The sequence below is a fragment of the Nuphar pumila genome, chromosome 7, assembly GCF_984573655.1.
Source record: "Nuphar pumila chromosome 7, dmNupPumi1.hap1.1, whole genome shotgun sequence".
NCBI lineage: Eukaryota > Viridiplantae > Streptophyta > Magnoliopsida > Nymphaeales > Nymphaeaceae > Nuphar > Nuphar pumila.
Window position 1 is genome coordinate 91,688,518 of NC_143255.1, and position 19,120 is coordinate 91,707,637.

The window sequence follows — 19,120 nt, forward strand, 5'->3', positions numbered from 1 at the left end:
TTGGTTATCGTAAACAACCTTCTTCAAAGGGGGTTTCTACTCACACATCACTACAACAGTAAGTAATCCCCTCTCTTTAAAATAGAGAAGGGTTGCTGGGAGTTTTACCTCCCTTTGGGTAGCCGTTTACCCTAACAACTTTCGGTTTCACCTGGAGCTTATCTCAACCGTTGAAGAAAGAGTGGGCCCTCCTCTCTCTTTAATGGATGAAAAATCTCTGTAAACATGGCCACTCTTACTAACACTCCCCACTGGGTACGAGACTTCAAGGGTGGCTTGGTGATGAGTTTTTTTTTTCTTGAATTATAAAAAAAAGAGGCGAGGGAGAACATGGTGTAAAAATGGGTTGATGCGATGGAAGCCGAAATGGTTAATTTTGACATTTTATTACACAATGGTAAAAACGTAAATTTACCGAATAGTGGACGCCGCGACGGTTTACGTCGGGACGTTGCGTCCAACGCGGTTAAGCTTCTAGGCGGTAAAATGTAAAATTCGAAAGATTGGAGCTATTTATAAATAATCAAAACATTGGGCGTGCTTTGGTATTTTTTCTAAATACTCTCTCTCTCTCTCTCGTTTACACGACTCCTCTGCCTGTCTCCTGTCTCCCCCGATCTCGAACCATCTCGTCCACTCCAAGATCGAATCGCGGCGCACGAGTCTGTGACCTTCGAGCCAGGTTTGCCCTATTCCATGATTCAATTCCCCCGTCCTACCATTGTGGTAGTTCGGATGGGGATTTTCTGATAAAAGTTTGGGATTGGAGGTTTGTAAGACTCTCTAGCTTGCATTGGAGAAAATTTTGGGGGTTTCCGATTGTTTTTCCCCTTCAAGATGTTGTGGGGTGTGACCAGATTGTCCACTACATCCCCTGTAAGTTGATTTTCCTGTCAAAGCTTTTGATTCTTTTTATTTTTTTCGTTGGGTGCCTCAGAAGATAATTGGGGGGATTCGATCCCCTTTCTTCTGGTCTTTTGAGTATCTTTTTTGGTTAATGTGATCTCTCTCTCTCTCTCAACATATTGATTTGGTACTTGCTGCTTTTAGTAAGCATGGAATGCTTCAAGCAGTCTTATGTTGAAGTTGTGGAAAGTGCACATTGAGGAAATGCCACCCAAGGTTCTTCTTCAAAGGTCCTTCTTTTCTGGAAGTGGGTATGAAAAGCTCGGCAACCACCTTGCGGGAAATAACACAAATCAGGCTGCGCCTTCCCTAAAATTGAGTACAGATAGAGAAATCTATAGGCCGGGCGATTTGATCAATGCAACCATTGAGATTCGAAGTCCCGATGCTGCGGTTGAGTGCTGTGAATCAGACCGTAATGCAGTTGATGCTTGCCCTTTCTTGATTGAAAATCTTACGATTGAGATAAAAGGAGTTGAGAAGTTGGATCCCCAGTGGTTTCTCACGCAGAAACCATTGTCAGGCTCTAAGCAAAGACGAGGTTTGTTTTCCTGATTTGCAGATTGAATTGTAAATGATATCATATAGCTCAGTTGGGCTTCAAATCATTGTGGGTTGCTTACATTATAAACTAATACTATATATTTATGTATTTATGTGTTTATGCATGTATATATGTGTCTATGTATATAGACCGACAGTGAAGTTCAACAAGTTTTGGTATATGATGGAAAATAATGTGAAAGTTTCGTGATTCTGTTTGATGTATCTTTTCAACATTGTAAACAGAAGAGTTAGCCCTAGATCTCTGCCGTGGTCTTTTTTCTAACATCTCCAGTGGGTGATCATCATTTCTGTTACCATACAATATTCTTTTTGAACGAGCTGGATTGGTGCTTGATAAGTTGTTTTATTTGGTGAAACGCTTACTGGTTTGTGTGTATGTGTGTGTGAATATGCATAAAATTTTATGCTGCCTGCTGTCAACGACTTAAGGAATGATTTTCATGTAGAGGTTGCAAATACATGTACTTCTATCTCATGCTGCCTCAAGAGTCAAGGCATATGTCGTCTCAGTTTTTCATATAATCTGGAGTTGAATAAAATTCCTTTATTTGTTTTCCAAGTTTTTGAGTATCCAGTTTGTCGAACTTTTCTTTTTTGATTTGATGAAAGTGGCACACCAAGTAAATAATTTGATTGGGCCCATGTTTTTTAGGTTCTGTTGCTGTCAAGGATGACATTAACTAAGAACTTTTTTTTCCATTTGTATTTTCTTGTTTACCATATTTCAGTTCTAACTTTTCATCCAGAGCAGAAGTTTACAAACCTCAACTGTATCGTTCTTTTTCTTACAGAACACATAAATTTGAAATTTGATGCATTAAGGATGATAGCATGGTTATAACTTTCTTAATGGAGAATTGTCTTGGTATTTCTTTTTTATAATTTTTAATTGTTGTCTTTTTTGAGTTTGTTGCTTCAAAATCATTTTTAATCTTTTTGCCATCTAACTTGCATTAGGTTCGTTGTCACCTCATATAATTCTGCAAGAATATACCTTTTCTAATTATCATAACAATTTCTTCTGTAGGAAGATTTTACATGTCATATTCTACTCTTGGTTCATTTTTCACAAGAATGAGGAAAGCACTGATGATTTGTTTTTGAATCGTTTACTCACATGAACATATGTGAACGTGCAGGTGAGCAGGTTTTCTTGGACTCTAGCAATGCATCTATTGTTTCAAAAGTCATTGTTTCTTCTGGTGGCACAAAAACATGTAAAAATTCCTCATTCCTTCTTTATGTGGATCTTGTTTTATTAGGAAACTGCAATCATTTCCTGGTATGCATTTTTGTTATTCAAGTAGGTTATAATTGCTGCCTTATTTGATTAGTAATCATTTCAAGAACTTTCATATAATAGAAATCTGATTGCAGTGGCATGACGGGAAACAACAGAACATACTTCAGATTTTGTGGTCATATTCTTAGGTTACTATTATGAACTAAAGCAGGTTTCTTTTTAGTTTTATGAGTATAGAAAGCAAAAAGAACTGGATGATTTTGTCTCTCGCTCCTAATGTAATATGGAAGTTCTTTAAATCTTATTTAGTAATGAATTCTTGGTTATGGAAGATATTCCAAGTTCTCTCTACTTATGTTTATGATTTCTAGTTATCATACCCTAGGAAGGGAATCTGAATCACAAATCTGCATGAAGTGAAAGGGGAAGAAGAGGCCTTTTAGGTCCATCTGAAGCAAGAGGAAATGCACACAAGATAAGCGAATTGGGAATCAGCTGGGAGTGCCTGAAAGCTGCACTTCCAAAGAATCATATTTGGGAACCATGTTTCCTATAGAAAGGTATATGCACTTCCCGCATCGTGGAGGCTTGTCTGTTGCTCTTCAGAAGTGCCACAATTTGCACCTTGAAGTGTGTCTAGAAATCTCGAACAGTCATGTTTTTTTAGAGAATTTCCTGGTTGGTTTCCTCAATATAAAGTTCTCCACAAGATTGAATGTGAAAACCAATAACAAAAATAAGATATGATGTAATCACCTTCTTAATCTTGATGAAGATGACCATCCTCCAATGCATGACATTGGAAGGAACAAATTTTGGCTTATGGTGAACTCAAAAGTTATGTAAGATAAACAACTCTTCATCACATGGCAGAGGACTAAGAGGAGCAGTTTATGGTCTTTGATTTAGGATCGACATGGGATCACCATATGCAGTACGTGGAGCATTCTTGGAGTGACGTGGTAGTGTTTGTGCGATGCCAGTCGCCAATGCACTGCACCTGACTAGTTAATATAATATTGATTTGAACTTGGAAGCTGGATGCCAAATACTTTTACTAGATAAAGAAAATATCAAGAAGGGTTTTCTTTGGAAAATAAATAAAATCTCTCAGGGATTTAAAAAACAAAAAAAGGTGAAAAATGATGTTTTAGGAAAATATTGTGCTAATAGTGTTATGTGTTCATTTAAATGATATTTTGGACCTTTCATTTTCAAAGTATCCATGGGACACATGATAAATTGAAATGTCACAAACATATACCAGTTGGTTAATAAGGCAGATGGTAGATTAGTTAAAAGCATGGTCATGCCTCAGCTATATCTTGACGAGACAATATCTTGAGATATTATGAGATTTTCTATAATATGTTAGGAAAATCTCTACATTTGAAAAAATAGAAAAATATAAAATAATTCAAAATATGAAAATAATATGCACACACACAAATATCTACATACATAAATGCATGCATGCATGCATGCAACGAAACATAAAAAAACTAAGAACAATTTATAAAAAAATGCCTACCTTTTGGCATATTCACAAACAGGCGCCTAATGTTTTGAATATTACAACTGCCTGAAATTTGAAAGTAATGCTCAAACTGTTGCTTCAGGTTAACACAATTAGTCTAACACTGGTTTAAGATGGGGTTAGTGATATCAAAACATAGAATTCCCCCACCTTCACATTTCTCTCAATGCAATTGATTTCTGACTGACGAACTTGCAACAATGGATTTTGACAATCTCTCTCTCTCAATGGCAGAGATGCAGAGTTGAGGTTCCCTAGAAAGATCCTACTTCCCATGTATGTATACTGTATCATACCTAGGCTATTCGAGGGGATGGCCATGACCATCCTTCTCCATTGCCATTGCATGACTCACCAAACTATCCTCTTCCTAACTGAAACCCCAATTTAATGGGGAATTCCATCCCCATTCTGTCATTTGCAACAATTTCCCCTCTTTGCCAATCATCATCATAACAATCACCACCACCATCATCATAGTGGGATACTGTTACCATCATTCTGTGCAAATGCAGGTGCTAGTGTAATTTCTCATCCTCTACAACTCTTTTTCCCCCTACCCATCTTCACCAACATCTTCATATATTCATTTAGAGAGGCAGCATCATCACCCACCCTTATTCATCTTCTCCTTGTTGTGCCTTTTGATCTAGTTTTCTATCTTTGAATATTGGTACTCATAAAGGATGACACTGAATAAGAGGGATGTTGACGAACTTGGGATGTTCCAATATGGTATTCCTCGCAAGGTTTATGTATTGTTTTGTAACCCATATCGTTCGGGCCCAAAATAAGATATGTATCGTAAAAAATTATAAATTTTGAAAAAAAATAGAAGTTATAAAAAATAAAAAATAGCAAAAATTCTAAAAAATCATCTCACACAAAATAATGATAAAATGCACAAAATGCAACCATAAAATCGCATGCAAAGCATTTATGTCTCTATGAGCTATATAACACATCATCAATCGTCAGAATAATAATATCTTCAATTAAGAACATGCCACAAGATTCATTAAAAAGCAAAAAAAAAAACAAAGTTTATGATTACTTAACAATTGCAAATTACAATACATAACCAAGTTTTTAAGAAGTATACCATCAATAATCATTATCAACATTATCTTCATCTTCTTATTCTCTTCCTTCTTCGACATTCAAATCATCTCCATTATACGTGGGGTCTTCGTCATCTACGTCCTGAGTGTTAAATTATGTAATCAAACTTGTAATTTCGCATATATATTTTATATATATAAGGTAATACATATACATATATATAATATATGTATATGTATTTACCAATTATATATATAAAATATATATATTCCTAGTAAGGGTAGTTTAGGAATTTTACACATATTCTTTTTCGAGAATATGTTTTTGTATTTATTTTCTTTTTCTTTTTTCTTTATTCCTTTTTCTTTTTACATTTAATGCATTGTACTTGCATTGGAAGGGGCCCAATCCACTAGTCGTTGGACCCCTCCAACGACTATGTGGAGCCCCTCCCAAGGCCTTCTCAAAGCCCTATATATATGGGCAGCTCCTCTTGTATTTTTCTTAAGGGATTTGGGATTATAGCCCAACCTTTTTAGTTGTTTATGAATCTTATGAGTGCATTTGCACATTTGTGATTCGGTGTGTTGTGCTTGTTGTGCACAAGTGTTCTTGGGTGTGTATGTTCACACATTTGTTCTCAAGGTTATTGCGTTATCAACTAAAGTATCTTGTTGAAGATACTTTTACATGGTATCAGAGCTTCGTCGAAGAAGAAGAATTGCGATTCGCCTTCTCTTGCATTCCTCGAAAAGCGTGCCTTCAAGTTTTTTAAAATCAAAGAGCATCACCTTCTTCGAGCAATATTTTAGGAGCCTCTCTTGTCAAGAAAGACGCGAAAAGTAATTAAGGTACGTGCTATCCCTTGCATTCTTTCCTCTCTAATGGGCGAAAAAGACTCCCATTTCTCTCTTGGGTTTAAGCTTAATGGCTCAAACTATCATGTTTGGGCCGGTAATATGGAAGCCCATATTAAAGGAAAGGGGCTTTGGGGTTACGTTCATGGATCCATACCGGAACCGGAACCCAAAATTACCATTATTGAAGGAGGGGATATTACGATCCTTGAAGGGGATGAAAGACAAAAGGCCCTTGAAGAGTATTCTAAGAAACATGATGATTGAGAAATGAAGAACTTCAAGATCTTATCTTGGATTTTTTCATCCGTTGAGACCAAGATAAACACCAATATCATCAAATTTAAAAGGGCTTCCGAAGCTTGGGTATATCTTGAGAAAATGTACACCTCAAGAGATCTATCCCACAAGTACTTTCTCCAAAAGAGGGCTTTGACTATCCAACAAAATGACATGACCATTCAGGAGTACTTTGCCGAATTATCCTCTATTTGGGACGAGCTCGCAATCCTTGAACCTAAATGGAGTTGTGAGGCAATCAAATTAAGGCACAAACAACTTGAAGAAGACCGGTTCTTCAATTTTTTAAATGGCCTTAGACCCGAATTTGAACAAGTTCGGTCCTCTCTTCTCTCCGCCTTCACATCCCCCTCACTTGAAGATGTTATCACCAAGCTAAGTGGTGAAGAAACCCGTATGGGGATTGGCAAAAATAATCCTAGCATTCTTGTTACTTCCTCTACTCAAGAAGATGGTGAAATGGCTAATGCCGTGTCAAGACCGGGAAATAACATGAGGACCTATAGACCTCCTCATTTCAAGAATCAAGGTCAAGGAGGAAATGATCGGTATGGCAAAAAAGACTATAGCAAAGTAACTTGCTATCATTGTAAAGAACCCGAACATATCAAACCCTTGTGTCCTAAATGGAAGAAATTGATTGCAACGGCTATGGCATCTCAAGTTGAAGAACGACCCTCTTTATCAAGTGAGTCTCTTTCTCTTCAACAAATCGTGGAAGCCCTACAACCTCTTCTCAAGGGAGGTACTTCCGGAGCCGCTATGTCATCCTCTTCCCCCGGTAAGACATCTTGGCTTTTAGATTCCGGGGCATCCTTTCACATGACCCCTAGTTATTGCACTCTTTCAAATTTTTCTAAAAATGCTTTTCCATCCTTTGTATCAACCGCGGACGGGACATCTCTTGAGATTAAAGGAATAGGTAATTTTGAAAAACAAGACTTCTTTGTTCCAAAAATTCGTTTTATCCCAAACCTTAACCTAAATCTTCTTTCCGTTTCCCAACTCTCGGACCATGGTTGCAATATAAAATTTTCTTCTAATAAATGTTGGATACAGGATCGCCAGTCCGGGAGATTGATTGGGGAAGGCTCTAGAAGAGGAGACCTCTACTACGTAGATTTTCTTCAAGTTCCCAAGAGTCAATTTTGCAACGTCGTCCAAAACAAAGATATTCATGTATGGCATAAGAGATTGGGTCATCCCAATATAGTTAAAATCTCCTATTTGCCCTTTGTTAAACATTTTTGTAAAAGTGACTTTTTGTGTAATGAATGCATTCTTGGGAAAATGAAATGTTTGCCTTTTCCTTAAAGATCCATGTTTACGACAAAACCATTTGAAATTGTCCATTCTGATGTATGGGGACCGGCTCCGGTAATGTCAAAAGGAGGATTTTCATATTACGTGATCTTTGTGGATGACTATACTAGGTTTTGTTGGATCTATTTCCTTAAACATAAACATGAAGTTTTTTCAACCTTTAAAAGTTTTCACATGATGATTTCAAATCAATTCAATGGATGTTTAAAAATCTTTAGGTCTGACTCTGGAGGAGAATACCTCTCAAATGAATTTAAGAGTTATCTTGAAAATTTTGGTATTCTTCACCAAAAATCTTGTCCGAAAACCCCTCAACAAAATGGGTTAGCCGAACGAAAGCACATGCACATCATTGAAACAACTAGGACTTTGCTCATTTCTCAAAACATTCCAAAAAATCTTTGGGCTGAGGCAACCCTTACTTCTGTCTATCTCATAAACCGACTCCCATCGAAAAATTTAAACAAAATTTCTCCCTTTGAAAAACTGTATGATAAGGAACCTGATTATAACAGGTTAAGGGTCTTTGGGTGTAAATGTTTTGTTCTCACTGATAAGAATGACAAACTTTCTCCTAAAGCCATTCCTTGTGCCTTTCTTGGCTATTCTGAAACCCAAAAAGGGTTTCGTTGTTATGATATCAAAAGTGACAAATTGTATGTTTCCAGAAACGTGAGTTTTTTGGAAAATATTAGTGGATTTGAACGTTGTGACCCCCATAATGAAAATATGGATTATTCTTTTTTATTTGATTTACTGAATAAGGACGATGATACTAGTGATAATGAGTCAGATCAAAATAACCCAAATGAATTTGAAACCGAGGAAAACATCTCCTTGCCTCCTTCGTCACATCAATCTATTGAATTACCTAGAGACCCTATCACCTACTCTCATAGAGATCAAAACAACTTTAGAAGTGCTCTTGACAGATATAATGATGCCAGTTCCAGTGCCTCTCAGAATGAAGTGATCCCTCGTAGAACTGAGAGAAGTAGAAGGCCTCCTTCTAGGTTCATCTCCTATGACTCTTTTTCACCAAGATATAGAGCTTGCCTTAGTGCCATCCACTCTTATATAGAACCTAGAAATTTTGAAGAAGCACGAAAGTGTCCTGAATGGATTAATGCCATGAACAATGAACTTGAGGCTCTAAGAAAAGCCAAAACCTGGGAATTTCAAAATCTTCCTAAAGGCAAGAAAACAATAGGGTGCAGATGGGTTTTCAAAGTAAAAACTAAAAGTGATGGATCCCTTGAAAGGTATAAAGCTTGCTTGGTTGCAAAAGGATATAGTCAAGAATATGGTATTGACTATGAAGAAACTTTTGCTCCTGTAGCTCGTATGGTCACTGTTCGATGTCTTATAACCGTTGCCTTTATCAACAAATGGAACATCTATCAAATGGATGTGAAAAATGCCTTCTTAAATGGCGACTTAAGTGAAGAAGTTTACATGGATGCTCCTCCTGGAATGAAGACTCTTAAGGGAAAGGTGCTTCGTCTTCAGAAAGCACTCTATGGCCTAAAACAAGCTCCCAAGGCTTGGTATGATAGATTTAACTCTGTTATGATTGAGAATGGTTTTTCCTCTTGTTTTACTGACACTGCTCTATTTGTTAGAAAATCCAATGCAGGGATTGTAATTTTACTTCTGTATGTTGATGACATGCTCATCACTGGGAGTGATTCTAACGGGGTTAAGTGTATAAAATCTATCTTAAAAGATAAATTTGAAATGTCTGACTTGGGTTTTCTAACTTATTTTTTGGGAATTGAAGTAGCATACTCTCTTAGAGGATATTTCTTATCTCAAACTAAGCTTGCTTCTGAGATCATTGACAGGTCAGGTATTACAGATGAGAAGCTTTGTGAAACTCCTGCGGTAGTAGGAGCAAAGATGAAAATTGATGATGGGGTTCCCCTTTTGGATCCTACACCCTACAGACAGCTTGTAGGATCTCTGATGTATCTGAGTATTACCAGACCAAATATATCCCATGCAGTCCACACTGCAAGTCAGTTTCAACATGCGCCTACATCCGTTCACATGAGTGCCATCTTACGAGTTGTAAGATACATAAAGGGTACTCTAAATAAGGGAGTTTTTCTGTCATTTTCTTCTGACTTAAAATTGATTGCTTATACTGACTCAGATTGGGGAGGTGACCCAAATAACCGTCACTCTACCACTGGTTTCTGTGTGTTCTTAGGAGACTCACTAATTTCGTGGAGATGCAAGAAGCAACAAAAAATGTCGCTCTCCTCAACTGAAGCTGAATATCGTGCCATGGCAACTACTACCATGAAAATTGTTTGGATTCACCAACTGCTAGAAGATATGGGGATCAAAATTGAAGGACCTACCAAGCTATGCTGCGACAACAAGAGTGCAATCTACATTGCAAAGAATCACACCTTTCATGAGCGGACTAAACACATCGAAATGGACTGTCACTATGTTCGTGAAGCATATCTCCAAGGACTTATTGATCTCCCTTATGTCACGTCCGAATATCAGTTGGCAGATTTCTTTACTAAAGCCTTGTGCGCTCCGCGGTTCAACTTCCTTCTTGGCAAACTTTCGGTCATCTTGCCCTAAGTTTGAGGGGGGGTGTTAAATTATGTAATCAAACTTGTAATTTCGCATATATATTATATATATATAAGGTAATACATATACATATATATAATATATGTATATGTATTTACCAATTATATATATAAAATATATATATTCCTAGTAAGGGTAGTTTAGGAATTTTACACATTCTTTTTCGAGAATATGTTTTTGTATTTATTTTCTTTTTCTTTTTTCTTTATTCCTTTTTCTTTTTACATTTAATGCATTGTACTTGCATTGGGAGGGGCCCAACCCACTAGTCGTTGGACCCCTCCAACGGTTACATTTGTGACCGTTGGAGGGGCTCCAACGACTATGTGGAGCCCCTCCCAAGGCCTTCTCAAAGCCCTATATATATGGGCAGCTCCTTTTGTATTTTTCTTAAGGGATTTGGGATTATAGCCCAACCTCTTTAGTTGTTTATGAATCTTATGAGTGCATTTGCACATTTGTGATTCGGTGTGTTGTGCTTGTTGTGCACAAGTGTTCTTGGGTGTGTATGTTCACACATTTGTTCTCAAGGTTATTGCGTTATCAACTAAAGTATCTTGTTGAAGATACTTTTACACTGAGCTCCATCCATGTTTATCCATTGAAGTTCTCTTCATTCAAGAGGTTTGCTTCTTCTTAAACACATTCATCCAATACATCGAAGTTCTCTAAACTGATGGGATAAAATTGTTCTTTGTGCCTCCTTGGTAACAACTTTTGTATTTGCCTAAAAAGATAACATGAAAATTTAAAATTAATTGGGTTTTGTATATATAAAAAATATTAAATAACACATGAATATGCCAAATAAACTTTATAATTTTAAAATTATCTATGCCCCTGTCGTAGGTTGTAGCGAACATACACAAGGTCATTGAGTCTTTTGTGCTCTAATCTATTTCTTTGCTTTGTATGAATATGCTAAAAAACACTTCAATTTCTTTCGCATCCACTTGCACTGCATGTTTGACTTAGAATGCGAATAGCAAAAGCTCTTAGGTTTGGAACATCAATTCTAAACCTAGTCCACCATGTGTCTAAAAAAACAAAAAAATAAGAAATCAATAAGACAATAACTGATACAAATCATACAATCATACAAAACATCATAATTAAATAACAATATGAAATTGAAATTGAAATTGAAATTGAAATAGACAAATAAAGTTCAACCTTTCAATGCAATCCAAGAGACCCTTTTTGACTTCTCTGTCCATCTTAAATGTAGGGGAGTATCTAAATGCATGATTTAAATAATACACTGCAAAATGAACATGTTGATGAAGTTGCCCAGTCCATCTATACTCAATGGTGTTTCATATAGGCAAATATATATATTTTTTCTTTTCATTTAAATTATCTCTAATGACCTCTATTGCCTTATCCATGGCCTTATAGAGATAACCCATAGTTGGTTTGTCTTCGCTCTCAACCAATCAAGTCACCTTTACCGAAGGTATTGTCAACAACTTCATGCATGAATCCCAAAATTCAATTCTGAATACAATATCTACAATCTCTTGGCTTTCTTTTTTGAGAATGGGGATATGCATTCCGCTCATCTAAAGAAAACATCTTTTTAAGTGCACTTCTATTCTTTACAAGACTTTGCACTGTCAAAAAATTTGTAGCAAATCTAGTAACTATGTTACGAATCAACTCAACACCATTAGTATACTTTCTCATTAAGTTCAAAATCCATGCATAATTATAAATAAATTTTGTAATTTCTTGATAACATTCAACTGTATGTCGTATCTCATCTATGTTGTCATTGTCCTCAAGCATGAGGTCTATGCAATGGGCAACACATGAGGTCCAAAATAATGACTCATAATTTTATCAGTTTTTTACTTGGTGCCTTATAATTTGTTGGATTATCAGTAATGAATTGTACAATGTTTTGAGGTTGAACCTCTTTTACAACCTGTTCAAAAACCCTAAGCAATACATTTTTTGTCTTAGGCATATTAGACAAATCAATTGATTTTAAAAACATAGTTCTTTTGGGGCAATAGACAAGAAAATTTATCAAAGTCCTTGACTTTCTGTCTGTCCACCTATCTACCATGATGCTACACCCAATCTCTCTCTATGACTGCTTCGTCTCATCAAAATAAGCCTTCACTTCATTCACATTAGCATATAAAATCTTTCCTCTCAAAGCATGATATAAAGATATCTTGTATTCAGGCTCAATACTGGTTATGACATCAAATGAAATGAATTTACCACATTGAAAGAAATGTATATATCCTAAAATCATCTCTCAACCGTGACATTCACCTGCTCAACTAAATGCTGAGGAGTTATAGTAGTATGAATGTCAGGTTGCACCCCAGGGGCAATCCTAGGAGGGAAAAAACTCCTAATAGAGCTTTTAGCTCTACCTCCTCTTGAAGAACTCACTCCTACTCTTCTTTATCATCCTTTTCTTTTTGTGTCTGCAACACTACTACATACACCAAGTACACATTTCCTCTTCGTTGTAGAACTTTCTACTTCTGATGTTACGCTAGACGCTGTAGGATCAGAAGTAGAGAGCTCATATTTGTCCTCACAGGGCTCCACATACCTCATTTCTGCTTCACTCACCTTTTTTTCCTATATTTTTTCTCTCAAAACAGTAAGTAATTGTTGGCATTGCCATTTCACGACATCCGGTAATTTCCTTGATGTGCAAGCAACAACATTGATGTGTCCTAGCTAAATGATGCTTCAATTGAGAGATACTACCCGAAATAACAAAATGACAATAGTTACACTCAGTGCTATAAAAAATGAGCCTTGAGGCGCAAAAGGCGCGCCTCGCCTTGAGGCGCGACCCTCTGTGCCTCAAGGCGCAGGCCTGAGGCGCCAATATATATATATATATATATATATATATTTATTTATAACAAGATTGCTGAGACATAATCAACAAGATTTTTGTAGGTTAATCTCATATATTTTCTAGTTATTTCAGTTATGTAATCAGTTTCTTAGTATAGTACTATATTTTAACTTTTGTTGGTTAATCTCATATATTTTTCAGTTGTTTCAGTTATGTAATTAGTTTCTTAATATATTTTAGCTTTTGTTGGTTAATCTCATATATTTTCCAGTTATATAATCAGTTTTTTAGTTACTTTTATATGTTAATCTCATATTTTTTAGAATAATCTCATATGTTTTAACTTTTGTAGGTTAATCTCATATATTTTCCAGTTATTTCAGTTATGTAATCAGTTTCTTAGTATATTTTAACTTTTGTTGGTTAATCTCATATATTTTCCAGTTATATAATCAGTTTTTAGTTACTTTTATATGTTAATCTCATATTTTTTAGAATAATCTCATATATTTTAACTTTTCTAGGTTAAGCTCATATATTTTCCAGTTATTTCAGTTATGTAATCAGTTTCTTAGTATATTTTAACTTTTGTTGGTTAATCTCATATATTTTTTAGTTATGTTTTTTAGTTACTTTTATATGTTAATCTCATATTTTTTAGAAGAATCTCATCTATTTTAACTTTTGTAGGTTAATCTCATATATTTTTCAGTTATGTAATCAGTTTCTTAGTATATTTTAACTTTTGTTGGTTAATCTCATATATTTTTCAGTTATGTAATCAGTTTTTTAGTTACTTTTATATGTTAATCTCATATATTTTAACTTTTGTTGGTTAATCTCATATATTTTCCAGTTCTATAATCAGTTTTTTAGTTACTTTTATATGTTAATCTCATATATTTTAACTTTTGTAGATTAATCTCATATATTTTTCAGTTATTTCAGTTATGTAATCAATTTCTTATTATCTTTTAACTTTTGTTGGTTAATCTCATGTATTTTCCAGTTATGTAATCATTTTTTTAGTTACTTTTATATGTTAATCTCATATTTTTAGAATAATCTCATATATTTTAACTTTTGTTGGTTAATCTCATATATTTTCCAGATATGTAATCGGTTTCTTAGTATATTTTATCTTTTGTTGATTAATCTCATATATTTTCTAGTTATGTAATCATTTTTTTAGTTACTTTTGTAAAAATATCTCAAAGAGAGATAGTGTGCAAACCAAGCACCAACTCCACGAAGGGATATGTGCACAAAGGCACAAGAACACTTATAACAAAATGTACCCAAGGTACAAATGAAGAACACAAATGCCAAAATATAAAGAATTTTATTGAACAATTGGAGAACAATGCTCCAAGCATTGAATACATTTATGAAGGGGGTTCACCCCTATTTATGCAAAAGATGGACCCTTGGAGGGGCTCCCACTAGACGTTGGAGCCCCTCCAACGGTTAGAAATCTAATCGTTGGAGGGGTCCAACGTCTAGTGTTCGACCCCCTCCAAGGGTTGACTAAGTCGAAAAGAAAGGAAAGAAAAAGAGGAAAAGAAGAAAAAAAGAAAAAGAAAAAAAGGAAAAGAAGAGGAAGAAAAAGTATAAACATATTCACTAATGTGAATATGCGCAAAAAGAGAAAAATACCGAAATACCCTTATGGGTTACATGTGAAAAATATATATTTATATATATATATAACGATACATACATATACATATATGTATCATACACATATGTACATGTATCTCTCTTTATATATATATAAATATATGTATACAAAAAATAGAGATACAATTTAACACCCTCCCTCAAACTTAGGGCGCAATGATCGAGAGTTTGCCGAGAAAAAAATTGAATCTTGGAGAGCAGAGCGCCTTGGTGAAGAAATCTGCCAACTGGTACTCTGAGGTCACGTTGGGAAGATCTCTAATTCCTTGCAAATATACTTCTCTAACATAGTGGCAGTCCATCTCAACATGCTTTATGCGTTCATGGAACGTGTGATTTTAACAATGTAGATTGCACTTTTATTATCACAACATAACTTTGTAGGTCCTTGAACCTGAATCCCCATGTCTTGTAGCAGTTGATGAATCCACACAATTTCCATGGTTGTAGAAGCCATGACTCGATATTCTGCTTCGGTGGATGATAGAGACACTTTTTGTTGTTTCTTACATCTCCATGAGATTAGGGATTCACCTAGAAAAATACAAAAGCCTATATTGGAGTCACAATTATTTGGGTCACCTCCCCAATCAGAGTCAGTATATGCAATTAAATTTAGCTCAGAAGATGAAGAAAGAAAAACTTGTTTAAGGTTCCTCTTATGTATCTGACAATTCGGAGAACGACGCCCATATGGACAGATGTAGGAGCATGCTGAAATTGGCTTGCATTGTGCACAACATGTGAGATGTTTGGCCTTGTGATGCTAAGATACATTAGAGACCCCACAAGTTGTCGGTAGGGAGTAGGATCCTCCAAAGGAATCCCATCATTGATCTTCATCTTTGATCCCACAATTTCAGGGGTCTCATAAATTTTATAGTCAGAAATACCTGATCTGTCAAGAATCTCACACGCAAGTTTAGTTTGAGACAAGAAATAGCCTCTATGAAAGTAGGCTACCTCTATACCAAGCAAGTATGTCAAATACCCCAAGTCTGACATTTCAAACCTTTCTTTTAAAGTAGTTTTAATACTTTTGATGGCCTTTATGTCACTACCTGTTATCAACATGTCATCAACATGCAATAATAAAATCACAATTCTTGCATTAGACTTTTTGACAAACAGAGCAGTGTCAGTATAGCATGAAGTAAAACCTTCTTGAATCATAACTTCATTAAATCGATCATACCAAGCCTTAGGGGCTTGTTTTAAACCATAGAACGCTTTTTGCAAACGAAGGACTTTTCCCTTCGGTACGTCCATGCCAGGAGGAGCATCCATGTAAACTTCTTTATTAAGATCCCCATTTAAAAAAAGCATTTTTAACATTCATTTGGTAAATGTTCCATTTTTTAATAGATGCAATGGTGATCAAACATCTTACAGTGACCATCCGAGCAACGAGGACAAATGTTTCTTCGTAATCAATACCGTATTCTTGACTATATCCTTTTGCGACAAGGCGGACTTTATATCTTTCACGAGTGTCATCACTGTTGGTTTTGACTTTAAAAACCCATTTGCATCCTATTGATTTCTTTTCTTTTGGAAGATATTGAAAGATCCAAGTTTTGGCTTTGTTGAGGGCTCTAAGTTCGTTATCCATGGCGTCCCTCCATTCTATCATTTTTTTTAACTTCTTCAAAATTCCTTGATATGAGTGAATGGCACTGAGACATGCCCTATGTTTTAGAGAGAAAGACTCATAGGATATAAATCTAGAAGGATTTTTTCTAGGTCTTTCGGTTCTTCGAGAGTGGTTGAAAGGTTCACCAAGGTCACTGTACTTCTCTATTGCACTTCTAAAGGTACTTTTATCTCTATGTGTATACGTAATTGGTTCAACTGTTATTTCTTCTTCATGTTGGATGGATTGTGGAATACTTTCACTTATGTCCTCATCCTCATTTAATTCATCATTGCTAAACAAATCCTCGTTCCTAGATAATAACTCAAACAAAAAAGAGTAGTTGACATTATCTTCCTGAGTTTTATGTTCTTCAAAACCACTCATATTTTCTAAAAAAGTTACGTTTCTTGAGACATATAGTTTGTTATTTTTAATATCATAACACCTAAATCCTTTTTGTGTTTCGGAATATCCCAAAAACACACAAGAAATAACTTTGGGAGATAATTTATCATTCTTGTCGGTGAGGACAAAACATTTACAACAAAAAATTCTTAGTCTATTGTAGTCGGGTTCCTTTTTATACAAGGTTTCAAAAGGGGATATTTGATTCAAGTTTTTGGATGGAAGTCGGTTTATGAGATAAACCGATGCAAGAGCCGTTTTGGCCCAAAATCTTTTTGGAATTTTTTGAGAAATAAGTAAGGTCCTTGTAGTTTCTATTATATGTCTGTTTTCGTTCGTCTAATCCATTTTGTTGAGGTATTTTTGGGCAAGACCTTTGATGAACAATTCCATTATTTTCAATGTAACTTTTGAACTCATTTGAAAGATATTCTCCCCCGGAATTGGTTCTAAAAATTTGTAATTTACTATTGAATTGATTTTGTATAATCATATGAAAAACCTTAAAGGTAGAAAAAACCTCATGTTTATGTTTGAGAAAGTAAATCTAACTATATCTTGAGAAATAATCAACATAGATAACATAATATGAAAAACGTCCCTTAGACACTACGGGTGCCGGTCCTCATACATCCAAATGCATTTCAAAAGGCTTAATGAAAATATAGTTCTTTGTCCAAAAGGTAAGCTTCTCATTTTACCAAGAATACAATCATTACAATTGAAATTGTCTTTACATAAAGTTTTAGCAAAATGTAAATGAGAGAGCTTGGCAATATTTGGATGCCCAAGGCGTTTTTGCCAAACATTTATATCTTTATGTTGGGCAATATTACAAAAAGATTGTTTTGGAATTTGAAAAAATTCCATGAAGTATAGATCTCCCTTCCTAAAGCCTTCCCCAATCAACTTCCTGGACCGGTGATCCTGTATCCAACATTTATTTGATGAGAACTTGATATCACACCCATGATCCGATAGTTGAGAGACGGAAAACAAATATAAATTCAATTTTTGGATAAATCTAACTTTAGGAATAAAAAAACTTTGTCTTTCAAAATCTCCAATCCCTTTTATTTCAAGAGAGGCCCCTTTGAGTACTTAGAAAGAACAAAAACATTTGGAGTCATATGAAATGATGCACTCGAGTCTAAGAGCCAAAGAGTCTTACCGGGAGGAGAGAAGGTGGTCATGGCGGCTCCGAAGACGGATCCCTTGAGGAGAGGTTGAAGAGCTTCCATGATTTGATTTAGAGACAAAGTAACATGGTTGGAGGTTGAAGGTCCTTCCTCCTTGATTGGTTGGAAAGTTGTAGACATAGCCATCATCTTTTTCCATTTAGGACATACCGATTTAATGTGTCCCGATTCTTTGCAAAAGTGGCATATGATCTTACTATAATCTCTTCTTCCATAATGCCCACCATTTTCTCTTCCTCCTTGACTTTTGTTGAAGTGAGGGGGTTTATATGTTTTGACATTATTCCTCGGTCTTGAGACGGCATAAGCATCCTCATCCTTAAAAGGAACGACCAACACACTTTGATTGGTTTTATTCATCCCCAATCTAGTTTCTTCTACACTTAGTTTGGTAAGCACATCTTTCAATGGAGGAGAAGAAAAAGAAAACAAAAGAGAGGACCTAGTTTGTTTGAATTCGGGTCTAAGCTCGTTTAAAAAGATGAAGAAGTGATCCTCTTCTAATTGTTTGGCTTTCAATTCAATTGCTTCTCCACTCCATTTAGGTTCTTGGAGAGCAAGTTCATCCCAAATCTTGGATAACTCGGCAAAGTATTCTCTAACGCTCATTTCACCTTGTTGAAGAGTTAATGCCTTCTTTTGGAGATAATATTCATGGAACAAATCTCTTGAAGTATACATTCTTTCAAGATACTCCCATACTTGAAACACTTTATTGAACTTCAAAATATTGACATTTATTTTCGTTTCAACGAAAGAGAAGAACCATGAAAGAATTTTGTAGTTCTTCATGCTTTTTGTTGTATTCTTCAAAGGCTTTTTTTCTCTATTCACCATCAAGAACTTTGATTTCACCTCTCTCAATAATGGTGATCTTAGGTTCAGGTTCGGGAATGGTTCCTTTGACGTATCCCCTAAGATCTTTCCCCTTAATGTGAGTCTCCATATTTCTGGCCCAA

General features: G+C 35.5%; 1 protein-coding gene across 3 annotated transcripts in view; it reads left to right on the top strand.

Annotated features, from left to right (window-relative positions):
• Positions 1-589: 589 nt before the first annotated feature.
• The window catches only part of LOC149832472 (uncharacterized), a 64,910-nt gene continuing 46,379 nt past the window's right edge, over positions 590-19,120 (top strand). For all 3 annotated transcript variants that reach the window (XM_090014514.1, XM_090014515.1, XM_090014516.1), the window contains exons 1-3: positions 590-876; positions 1,051-1,447; positions 2,613-2,690. In XM_090014514.1, coding sequence (XP_089870640.1) covers positions 1,078-1,447; positions 2,613-2,690 — 448 coding nt within the window. In that variant the 5' untranslated portion in view covers positions 590-876; positions 1,051-1,077. The remainder of the gene's footprint in view (positions 877-1,050; positions 1,448-2,612; positions 2,691-19,120) is intronic.